At 50.8% G+C, this 12,486-nt stretch overlaps 1 protein-coding gene across 1 annotated transcript in view; it reads left to right on the forward strand.

Annotated features, from left to right (window-relative positions):
- The window catches only part of USH1C (USH1 protein network component harmonin), a 159,558-nt gene that overhangs the window by 102,332 nt on the left and 44,740 nt on the right, over positions 1-12,486 (forward strand). Inside the window, 3 exon segments of the mRNA XM_083164596.1 lie at positions 6,630-6,649; positions 6,652-6,772; positions 7,418-7,556. Coding sequence (XP_083020722.1) covers positions 6,630-6,649; positions 6,652-6,772; positions 7,418-7,556 — 280 coding nt within the window.

Consider the following 12,486-nt stretch of genomic DNA (forward strand, 5'->3'; position numbering starts at 1 on the left):
AGATCTGACTGGTTCATAGTTGCCTACCCTCCTGCATTCTGCAGGAGACTCCCTGACATAACAGCAATCTCCCTCTCTCCATCATTAGTTCAGCAATCTCCCTCATGTCACCTAGCCCACATTACACTGTTACATCATAGTTACCTCCCCTCCTGCATTCTGCAAGAGACTCACTGAAATAACAGCAATCTCCCTATCTCCCTCATTAGTTCAGCAATCTCCCTCATGTCACCTAGCCCACATTACACTGTTACATCATAGTTACCTCCCCTCCTGCATTCTGCAGGAGACTCACTGAAATAACAGCAATCTCCCTCTCTCCCTCATTAGTTCAGCAATCTCCCTCATGTCACCTAGCCCACATTACACTGTTACATCATAGTTACCTCCCCTCCTGCATTCTGCAGGAGAATCCCTGACATAACAGCAATCTCCCTCTCTCCCTCATTAGTTCAGCAATCTCCCTCATGTCACCTAGCCCACATTACACTGTTACATCATAGTTACCTCCCCTCCTGCATTCTGCAGGAGACTCACTGAAATAACAGCAATCTCCCTCTCTCCCTCATTAGTTCAGCAATCTCCCTCATGTCACCTAGCCCACATTACACTGTTACATCATAGTTACCTCCCCTCCTGCATTCTGCAGGAGAATCCCTGACATAACAGCAATCTTCCTCTCTCCCTCATTAGTCTAGCAATCTCCCTCATGTCACCTAGCCCACATTACACTGTTACACCATAGTTACCTCCCCTCCTGCATTCTGCAGGAGACTTCCTGACATAGCAGCAATCTCCCTCTCTCCCTCATTAGTCTAGCAATCTCCCTCATGTCACCTAGCCCACGTTACACTGTTACGTCATAGTTACCTCCCCTCCTGCTTTCTGCAGGAGACTCCCTGACATAACAGCAATCTCCCTCTCTCCCTCATGTCACCTAGCACACATTACACTGTTACATCATAGTTACCTCCCCTCCTGCATTCTGCAGGAGACTCACTGAAATAACAGCAATCTCCCTCTCTCCCTCATTAGTTCAGCAATCTCCCTCATGTCACCTAGCCCACATTACACTGTTACATCATAGTTACCTCCCCTCCTGCATTCTGCAGGAGAATCCCTGACATAACAGCAATCTCCCTCTCTCCCTCATTAGTCTAGCAATCTCCCTCATGTCACCTAGCCCACATTACACTGTTACCTCATAGTAACCTCCCCTCCTGCATTCTGCAGGAGACTCCCTGACATAGCAGCAATCTCCCTCTCTCCCTCATTAGTCTAGCAATCTCCCTCATGTCACCTAGCCCACATTACACTGCTACATCATAGTTACCTCCCCTCCTGCATTCTGCAGGAGACTCTCTGACATAGCAGCAATCTCCCTCTCTCCCTCATTAGTCTAGCAATCTCCCTCATGTCACCTATCCCACATTACACTGTTACATCATAGTTACCTCCCCTCCTGCATTCTGCAGGAGACTCACTGAAATAACAGCAATCTCCCTCTCTCCCTCATTAGTTCAGCAATCTCCCTCATGTCACCTAGCCCACATTACACTGTTACATCATAGTTACCTCCCCTCCTGCATTCTGCAGGAGAATCCCTGACATAACAGCAATCTCCCTCTCTCCCTCATTAGTCTAGCAATCTCCCTCATGTCACCTAGCCCACATTACACTGTTACACCATAGTTACCTCCCCTCCTGCATTCTGCAGGAGACTTCCTGACATAGCAGCAATCTCCCTCTCTCCCTCATTAGTCTAGCAATCTCCCTCATGTCACCTAGCCCACGTTACACTGTTACGTCATAGTTACCTCCCCTCCTGCTTTCTGCAGGAGACTCCCTGACATAACAGCAATCTCCCTCTCTCCCTCATGTCACCTAGCACACATTACACTGTTACATCATAGTTACCTCCCCTCCTGCATTCTGCAGGAGACTCACTGAAATAACAGCAATCTCCCTCTCTCCCTCATTAGTTCAGCAATCTCCCTCATGTCACCTAGCCCACATTACACTGTTACATCATAGTTACCTCCCCTCCTGCATTCTGCAGGAGAATCCCTGACATAACAGCAATCTCCCTCTCTCCCTCATTAGTCTAGCAATCTCCCTCATGTCACCTAGCCCACATTACACTGTTACCTCATAGTAACCTCCCCTCCTGCATTCTGCAGGAGACTCCCTGACATAGCAGCAATCTCCCTCTCTCCCTCATTAGTCTAGCAATCTCCCTCATGTCACCTAGCCCACATTACACTGCTACATCATAGTTACCTCCCCTCCTGCATTCTGCAGGAGACTCTCTGACATAGCAGCAATCTCCCTCTCTCCCTCATTAGTCTAGCAATCTCCCTCATGTCACCTATCCCACATTACACTGCTACATCATAGTTACCTCCCCTCCTGCATTCTGTAGGAGACTCCCTGAAATAGCAGCAATCTCCCTCTCTCCCTCATTAGTCTAGCAATCTCCCTCATGTCACCTAGCCCACGTTACACTGTTACATCATAGTTACCTCCCCTCCTGCTTTCTGCAGGAGACTCCCTGACATAACAGCAATCTCCCTCTCTCCCTCATTAGTTCAGCAATCTCCCTCATGTCACCTAGCACACATTACACTGTTACATCATAGTTACCTCCCCTCCTGCATTCTGCAGGAGACTCACTGAAATAACAGCAATCTCCCTCTCTCCCTCATTAGTTCAGCAATCTCCCACATGTCACCTAGCCCACATTACACTGTTACATCATAGTTACCTCCCCTCCTGCATTCTGCAGGAGAATCCCTGACATAACAGCAATCTCCCTCTCTCCCTCATTAGTCTAGCAATCTCCCTCATGTCACCTAGCCCACATTACACTGTTACCTCATAGTTACCTCCCCTCCTGCATTCTGCAGGAGACTCCCTGACATAGCAGCAATCTCCCTCTCTCCCTCATTAGTCTAGCAATCTCCCTCATGTCACCTAGCCCACATTACACTGCTACATCATAGTTACCTCCCCTCCTGCATTTTGCAGGAGACTCTCTGACATAGCAGCAATCTCCCTCTCTCCCTCATTAGTCTAGCAATCTCCCTCATGTCACCTATCCCACATTACACTGCTACATCATAGTTACCTCCCCTCCTGCATTCTGTAGGAGACTCCCTGAAATAGCAGCAATCTCCCTCTCTCCCTCTTTAGTCTAGCAATCTCCCTCATTTCAACTAGCCCACATTACACTGTTACATTTTGGGGGGAAAATAGACAAATACATTTACATTGAATCATCAGCACCATTTCCTACATTGAATCATCAGCACCATTTCCCAGCACTTTACTAAGTATAGTATATTTTACTAACTGCTTTGGGGCTCGTCTACATTTGTAAATGTATATATATATAGCAGTACACTCCCACGATTCTAGAAGCCTCTTTGACAATATCTTTTCACAATCTCTCCATATATGAAACTTCACATGCCCTTTAAGTGGAGCATGACATGCCTCCTCAATTGGGGGAACATTACAAAATTCTATTACCAACTATAATCTCCCTGAAACTCGTTTTCAAAAGCAGGCAAGTATGGATTTGTTGCTTGTTGCCCATAGATTCAAGCTACTATCTCTTATATATTTGGCTACATCTGTCACTCAAAGTGTGTCTGGAGCTATAACGCTGGGTGGAGCCTCTGACTCACATGACTGACTCACATGACAGAGAACCAGCCCAGTGAGCCCACAGACAGTGCCAGACACCCTCTGCCTCTCCATGTTACACAGCAAAGACACAGCTACTCACCAGACACACCAGGTGAGCGCCCCACACCTCCATTCCTCCCAACATGACCCTCTCCAGGAGGGACAGAATGCTCTGTTTGTGGACTTCCATCTTAATTTATGATTGTCATCACCTGTCATTTTAAACAGGGTAATTGATAAGAAAGGTGTTTAAGCACAGGTGATGGTAATCCATAAATTAAGAAGAAAGTCCAGAAACAAAGCAATGTGTCCCTCCTGGAGAGGGTCATTTTGGGTATGCACCTCCCTCCCCCCCCCCCCATTCACGGCATCCCCACGATTAAATGTCACATGCAAAACACTGACATGGCTATGGTCGACAATGAAAAAGGTTGACAAGATTTATTTTTAACTTTTTCAATGTTTTCATATTCATTCTCATGTGTCGACATGGACACCAATGAAGTGCCACACTTATGTCAACTTATGTGTGACCTTTCTGTGTTGATTTTTTCTTGTGGCGATTCGCGGCACCCCCCCGGGACCCCCCTCCCGTGATTTGCAGCACACCCCCGCAATTCACGGCACCCCCGGTGACTCCCGCAATTCGCGGCCCCACCCCGTGACACACCCCCCCCTCCTCCTGCGATTCGTGGCACCCCGCGACCCCCCCTCCCACGATTCGCGCCAACCCCCCGGGCCCCCCCTCCCGCGGTTCACGGTGCCCCCCCACGACCCCCCCTACCGCGATTCCCCACCCCTGACCCCCCTCCTGTCATTGCGGCAACCCCCCGCCCCCGCGACCCACCCTCCCGCGATTCACTGCAACCCCCCGCGCCCCCCCCCCCATCCCACGATTTGCGGCACCCACACCCCCCCCCCCCCCCGCGACATGTGCACGTCAACCTACACATCATCAACCAATTCTTTGTATAATATATAACACCTGTTCTGTTTTACTGTAGGTGTTTTAAGTCAGACCGTTTACTGCTACTATTACTGTTTATGTAAATGCATTCTGAATGACAGCAACATCCTACCATCCTTCTACAAGAATATATAACCTATGTGATTCATCGCGCCCCGTGCCCCCCCCCCTCACGCAATTCACGGACCCCCCGCGCACCCCCCCTCCCGTGATTCGCAACCCCCCCTCGCGCAATTCACGCCCCCTCCCACGCTTTGTGGACCCCCGCCCTCTCCCGCGATTCGCCGACACCTGCGCCCCCTCCCTCCCTTGATTCACGGCACCACCCGCGCCCCTCCCGCAATTCACGGCACCCCTAAGCCCCTCTTTAGTCCCCCGTATACTCACACACCCCTATCACTACCCAGCTTCCTGCTCTCCTGAACCGTAACTTCCACCACTGGGGAGTCGCTGACGCTGTTTTGCCCACATGCCCCTATCATGCCTCATAGCCCAGCCTCCTGCTCTCATGTACCCTAACTCCCACCCAGTAGGAGGAGACACTGACTAAGGGCCACCATCCTGTACTCCTGTACTGCCACGCTGGACCCTCACCCACTGGCAGAAGCTGCACAGTATCTCCCACCCTCCTCTTTAGTCCCCCTTATGCCCACACACCCCTTTCACTACCCAGCCTCCTGTTTTCCTGTGTCGTGACCTCCGCCATTGGGGTGCCGCTGACTCAAAAACACCCTACTATACTATTGCACACACACACACGCACCCCCCCACACACACACCCACAAATGTCACTGTACCATCCACACTATCAATGTACATCTTACTCTGTAACCGCTTTTTAATTAAACAATACAATACAATACACCCCCCTTCCACATCATATGCTCTCTATTTAACACATTTCACCTATAACTCAAGTTGCAATACAGGCATCTTACATACAATTCTAACCATCTTTCTCATATACAAATGTTCACAAATTAAGGGGGTGCAGCTCCTTACGACGGTGTGAAGAGCGCCCGTAGGGCGCGATGAATCACCTAGTCTCCTAGAAGGTTCTTAAGAAATGATTTGGTTGCCATGTCCTAGAGAGGTTAAGGTGCCCATACACTAGGGACGATTCACAGGCGGCTAATGGGGGATCGCGTGCTACCTCTCCCCTCGGAGAAGTCACACAAGAGTACGGCCACCTTAAGTATGGTATTCCCAATATCATTGTTAGTGTAATATGCTTAGAATTCTTCATTGATTTAGGACAGTATTTGAGCTTTTTCTGGAGCACGTTTCTGTCACATAGTGGGGGCATTCAATCTGTGTCGATATTTCCGACAGGGGAAATATCGTCACTCACCTATTCAATGCTGCCATTACCGTGCCAGATTCAACTTTTTCAAAAAGTCGGATCTGCTGTGTCGGAAACAGCCACGGCTTGCCGGATTCACGGCCTTTTTCAACAATCCGCGTCCGTTTTCACCGATCTATGGCTTTCCGACACTCCACAGTCGGAACATTGATTTCCGACTGTTGAGTTACTGTCATATCGGATGAAAAGGACCTGGGATCCTGGTTGTCCGGACGTTCCGACATTTGGAATCCCTGATTGAAATACAGTGTTTTTGAGTGACCCCTTATTCTAGAGCAGGAGAGATCAGCCTTCACTCATGGAGAAATGATTCTAGAGTTGGAGGGATCAGTGTCCAGTTCTTATGTTCTGCTACTGTATCCTAAAGTAGGAGAGATCCGGGTCCTTCCATAATATGGTTCTAGAGGTGTCCGGGACATTGTCCTGTCATGTTACGTTATGTTGTAGATGGAGAAAGGCATCTTCTACAATTATGTTCTAGATCTGTCAATATCTGTGTCCTATAATGTATGAAAGGTAGTGAGATCTGTATCCTCCCATAATGTTAGTGGGAATCTATGTTCTATAATGATAGAAAATTCATATTTTGTTGTGTTTCCTCTGGTAAAGGTCCATGAACCTCCCGGTCTTTGTGGGGATCTGAAACTTGTCATCAATGACCCGTCCCGTCTGCCCCTTTTTGATGCCATTCGCCCTCTTATTCCTCTAAAACATCAGGTGGAATATGATCAGCTGACCCCGAGACGTTCAAGGTAATGGTATCTGTGTGTGTGTGTGTGTGGTGGGGGGGGGGGGAGCAATAGAAATCTTGGGGCATCTCCGGGCCCCCTCCATATATATGGTGCCAGGGACCGCAAAGGGTTGGGAGGGACTGCAGCTGATGCTGATGGCAGGCTTTTTCTCCTGCTGCGGCTGCCTGCATGGATCTACATGGCGGCAGCAATAGGTGAAGACCCAGCACAGCGCAGCATCATGACATCTTGACGAAATCCGAAGGGACCCTACCAAGTGACGGGTAACGGGGGGGAGGGGGGGGACATGGTGGTGCAGACAGCATGATAAAAAAACGGAGTGCATTTTTTTTATGCCTCGTGATTATGGGGCCCCTCCGACCCTTGGCGTCCAGGACAGACGACCCCCTTGACCCCTCCTGTCACCAGTCCTCGGGGGGGGGGGGGGGGGGATGTATTATAAGACATCAGCATTTATTATCTGTCTGGGATAATATCAGCCCCTCTGAATAGTCTGTGGACCTTATTACTATGCTGTGACCGTCGTTATGTCACTGTGCCCCGGATGTACCTGACTATGATTGTGGTCACATCCATGCGTAAGTATCATGTCTGCTATAGGGTAACACACTTGGGTGATGTTTGTCTGATGTATGTAATCTCCAGGAAGCTGCGGGAAGTGAAGTTAGATCGCTCCCACCCCGATGGGCTCGGACTCAGCGTCAGAGGAGGGCTGGAGTTTAACTGTGGCCTCTACATCTCCCACATTATGAAAGAAGGGCAAGCGGACAGCGCCGGACTCCAGGTGAGCTTGCTGGCTGAGCTAGTGTCCATGATCTGACCGGTGAGGGCAAGCGGACAGCGCCGGACTCCAGGTGAGCTTGCTGGCTGAGCTAGTGTCCATGATCTGACCGGTGAGGGCAAGCGGACAGCGCCGGACTCCAGGTGAGCTTGCTGGCTGAGCTAGTGTCCATGATCTGACCGGTGAGGGCAAGCGGACAGAGCCGGACTCCAGGTGAGCTTGCTGTGCTAGTGTCCATGATCTGAGCGGTGAGGGCAAGCGGACAGCGCCGGACTCCAGGTGAGCTTGCTGGCTGTGCTAGTGTCCATGATATGACCGGTGAGGGCAAGCGGACAGCGCCGGACTCCAGGTGAGCTTGCTGGCTGAGCTAGTGTCCATGATCTGACCGGTGAGGGCAAGCGGACAGAGCCGGACTCCAGGTGAGCTTGCTGTGCTAGTGTCCATGATCTGAGCGGTGAGGGCAAGCGGACAGCGCCGGACTCCAGGTGAGCTTGCTGGCTGTGCTAGTGTCCATGATATGACCGGTGAGGGCAAGCGGACAGCGCCGGACTCCAGGTGAGCTTGCTGTGCTAGTGTCCATGATCTGACCGGTGAGGGCAAGCGGACAGCGCCGGACTCCAGGTGAGCTTGCTGGCTGTGCTAGTGTCCATGATCTGACCGGTGAGGGCAAGCGGACAGCGCCAGGCTCCAGGTGAGCTTGCTGTGCTAGTGTCCATGATCTGAGCGGTGAGGGCAAGCGGACAGCGCCGGACTCCAGGTGAGCTTGCTGGCTGTGCTAGTGTCCATGATCTGACTGGTGAGGGCAAGTGGACAGTGCCGGACTCCAGGTAAGCTTGCTATGCTAGTGTCCATGATCTGAGCGGTGAGGGCAAGCGGACAGCGCCGGACTCCAGGTGAGCTTGCTGGCTGTGCTAGTGTCCATGATCTGACCGGTGAGGGCAAGCGGACAGCGCCGGACTCCAGGTGAGCTTGCTGTGCTAGTGTCCATGATCTGACCGGTGAGGGCAAGCGGACAGAGCCGGACTCCAGGTGAGCTTGCTGGCTGAGCTAGTGTCCATGATCTGACCGGTGAGGGCAAGCGGACAGCGCCGGACTCCAGGTGAGCTTGCTGGCTGTGCTAGTGTCCATGATTTGACCGGTGAGGGCAAGCGGACAGCGCCGGACTCCAGGTGAGCTTGCTGGCTGTGCTAGTGTCCATGATCTGACCGGTGAGGGCAAGCGGACAGTGCCGGACTCCAGGTGAGCTTGCTGGCTGTGCTAGTGTCCATGATCTGACCGGTGAGGGCAAGCGGACAGCGCCGGACTCCAGGTGAGCTTGCTGGCTGTGCTAGTGTCCATGATCTGACCGGTGAGGGCAAGCGGACAGTGCCGGACTCCAGGTGAGCTTGCTGGCTGTGCTAGTGTCCATGATCTGACAGGTGAGGGCAAGCGGACAGCGCCAGACTCCAGGTGAGCTTGCTGGCTGTGCTAGTGTCCATGATCTGACTGGTGAGGGCCAGAGCCGGCCTTAGGCATAGGCAAACGAGGCAATTGCCTAGGGCATTTGGAATGCCTAGGGGCATCAGCAGCTTCTGCTGATTAAAATGATATGCAGCATGCCTATATTCTGTGTGTAAGCGACGCTGTATCTGCATATGAAATAGTGTATTCATGGAAATCACTGTAACATACCATTCCGTATGCAGGTATAGTCACAGTCGCACACAGAATATAGGCATGCCGCATATCATTTTAATTATCGGAAGCTCCTGGTCACATAACAATGCAAATAAGATGAATTTTCAGCAAAAAAGGCACCCAACGTTAGCAGAACTGGGCAGGAGCTGCATGGCCTATTGAGTCAAGATGTATAAGGAAACATCTGTATCCAAGCAGAGGTCACAGTGGTAGCGGCTGTGCGAGTGCTGTCTGTGGGTGGGTTGCTTGTGCAATAGTGTTCGGCTTATGTGTAAGGGGCATATGTGTGTCATGTGTATAAGGGCATTAATAATGTGCAACACATGTGTAATGGGCATTATGTGTGTCATGTGTATAAGGGCATTAATAATGTGCAACATATGTGTAAGGGGCATTATGTGTGTCATTATGTGTATGAAGGGCATTAATAAAGGTTGGCATAATGTGTAAGGGGCATTATGATTATAAGGACATTAATAATGTGTGTCATGTGTAAGGGGCATTACTGTGTGGTATTATCAGGAGTGCTGAGAGAAAGGGGTAGGGGGTACAAATTACCCAGGCCAAAGTGTGATGGAAGGGCCCAGTGGGGGCCCCGGGCCCCCTCCCCTTAAGTGACAGCAGCAGCTGCACCTCTTCTCCTCTGCCCAGCACACACTGCTTTGTGCTGGGTTGCAGTATGGCCATGGAGGTGCTTAAAATACAATGATTTCTCAAGATTTTTTTCTAAGGGTATAATGTTAATAATGTGTGGAGTAATTTACATAAGGTAAAGTGGTTCTACTGTGTGATGTAACGTGAATAAGGGACACCATCGCATTATATAATGTCAATAAAGTTGCATACTGTGTGGCATAATTTGAATTGGGGGTACTATTGGGTGGCCATGTCCCGTCCAAGCAAGAACACACCCCTGTTTGGGCTGCGCACACAAATGTGTGCACTGTTTCTATTTAAAATATTGCGGGTAGGAGCACCAAAATGATGACTGCTATGATAAGGGTTGATGGTGCTGGGAAAGGAGAGCAGGGTCATAGGCGGAACTAGTGGCGGTGCTAGGGGGCACCAGCCAAAATCTTGCCTAGGGCATCATTTAGGCTAGGGCCGGCTCTGGTGAGGGCAAGCGGACAGAGCCGGACTCCAGGTGAGCTTGCTGGCTGTGCTAGTGTCCATGATCTGACCGGTGAGGGCAAGCGGACAGAGCCGGACTCCAGGTGAGCTTGCTGGCTGTGCTAGTGTCCATGATCTGACCGGTGAGGGGAAGTGGGAGTAGCCGTAGATGACACATCTGTGGGGGCACAGTGGTACTGAGGGTCATGGTGGCATTCCTACTCCTGTTTCAGGGCTCTGGCCCTTACCGTGCATCGTGCTATTGGCAGATGTAGGAGGTTAGGAAGTATAGGTCCGATGATATCATTTTTATATGTACTAAAACCCAGCCGCCACGTTACCGCAAGGCAGTGTATCGCCACCTTTAGGTTACTTTACTTTAGTCCCAGGTCCTGCTGGACCCGGAAGGTAAACCCCCCCTCCCCCTAGTTGAGCAGCTGGATGTCCTTCAGGCTGCAGGGGGAGGAGGAGGCGCCAGGGACAGCCTGCTTAGCTGTCCCGGCGTGAGGGGAGAAGGAGGCGCCCACATAACAGGTATCGCAGGGGCCTCCGTCACCGCACCGCGATGCCAGCCGCATATGTTAGTACATATGCGCTGGCATCACGGCGGGCGGCAGGGGGCGATGTATATTAATACATCCCGCCCACTGTCAGCTACCCAAGGGGTTTACATACTGAATAGATCTGCTGAGGACGTTCTGGCATCCTGCGGTAGTGGTATGGGTCAGGTTGGCCAATAGTATCAGAGTGCTATAGACTAGAACTTGTTTATTACACAGAGATATATGTGGCCCAATTCTCTAAGAGTTAGATTTGGCCGGGGTGTGTTCAAACTGAAATCTATATTGCAGTGTAAGAAGAGAGCAGTATTACCCTGCACAGAAACAAATCTAACTCATGTTACATCTGCCCCACCTGCAGTGCAGCATGTTTTTGCCCATTTTGAGAACAAATTTCCCCCGCGACCAGGCTGGAATTAGGCTCGTAAGCGTTATCATTCAGTGTGCATACACTTTATCGTTTGCACCAGGACAACAGGAAGTTCAAGGGAAATTGTTTGAAGATATCGCTCACGGAGCATATCATCGATTGTGCACCTGGCGTAAACCTGGCCGAGGGGGCGTCTCTGACGGGTCGTTTCAGATCTAACCGTGTCAGGGGAAGAAAGGTCAACATGAGTAGTGTCAGCAGCACTGAACGTAGATGCCTGTTATCTTGGTGTGAATGATTAAGTGTTGCCTGTAAAGCGCAGCATGAAATGATGACTCTGTATAATTTGATGACCATAATAACTGGACCTCGGCTGCTGAATCCCAAGACAGGTCTGTACGGAAACGCAAATTCTTAGGTCTTTGTGGATGAAGTCTGGGCGCCACCTGCTGGTGAGTGCGTATAGTGCAGCAATGACACATTGATCTGCACACCTGTGTGAACCCCATTCATGTAGCACAGCAGGACTAAACCAGCAAATCGCCAGGACCTGCTTACAACGTATGGCCACTAAAAAATAAAAAACATAGTTCTTTCAAGCAAAACACTTATTACTGTTCTCTGCTGTCAGTGGAGTTCAGTATTTTATTCAATTGCAGTTGTGTTAATGCCGAATGTCTGTGATCCTGGGGTCCTTATCCCAAGACTGATGGGGGGAGGGGGGGGGGGGGGTAAGTTGCTGTATCTAGGGCACCAGAAACAGACAGCTCCAGTTATAAACCGCTCAGATCCTATAAGTAGCTGAGGGGTTTGTATAGAATATTGCAGAGATCCGAAGGATGATCAGCTGGAGTTCATGCAGGGCTGCCAATAGGGGGGTGCTGTGGGTACAGCTGTCCTGGGCCCTGGCCTCTGGAAGGGCCCGGGCAGCTAATTTAGCCCACCGCAACCCCTTGACTGTCTCCACTGCACTGCTCTCAGTGCGCTGAACAAAGCAGGTCCCGGAGCGCAGGCTTATTCAACCCAGGATGCTGGCGGCCATTTAAAATGCTGCAGCAGCTTTTGAGCCAATCAGAGCTCGTGTACCCGGCAACCAATCAGAGCGGCTGCTGGTACGCGAGCTCTTATCGGCTCACCAGCCGGTGCTGCATTTTAATTGGCCGCCAGCATCCTGCTCTTCGGGACCTCCAGGCTGCAACTCAGCAGAAGAGGAGAT

Source organism: Crinia signifera, chromosome 11 (assembly GCF_055691185.1).
Source record: "Crinia signifera chromosome 11, ASM5569118v1, whole genome shotgun sequence".
NCBI classification, from domain to species: Eukaryota; Metazoa; Chordata; class Amphibia; order Anura; family Myobatrachidae; genus Crinia; species Crinia signifera.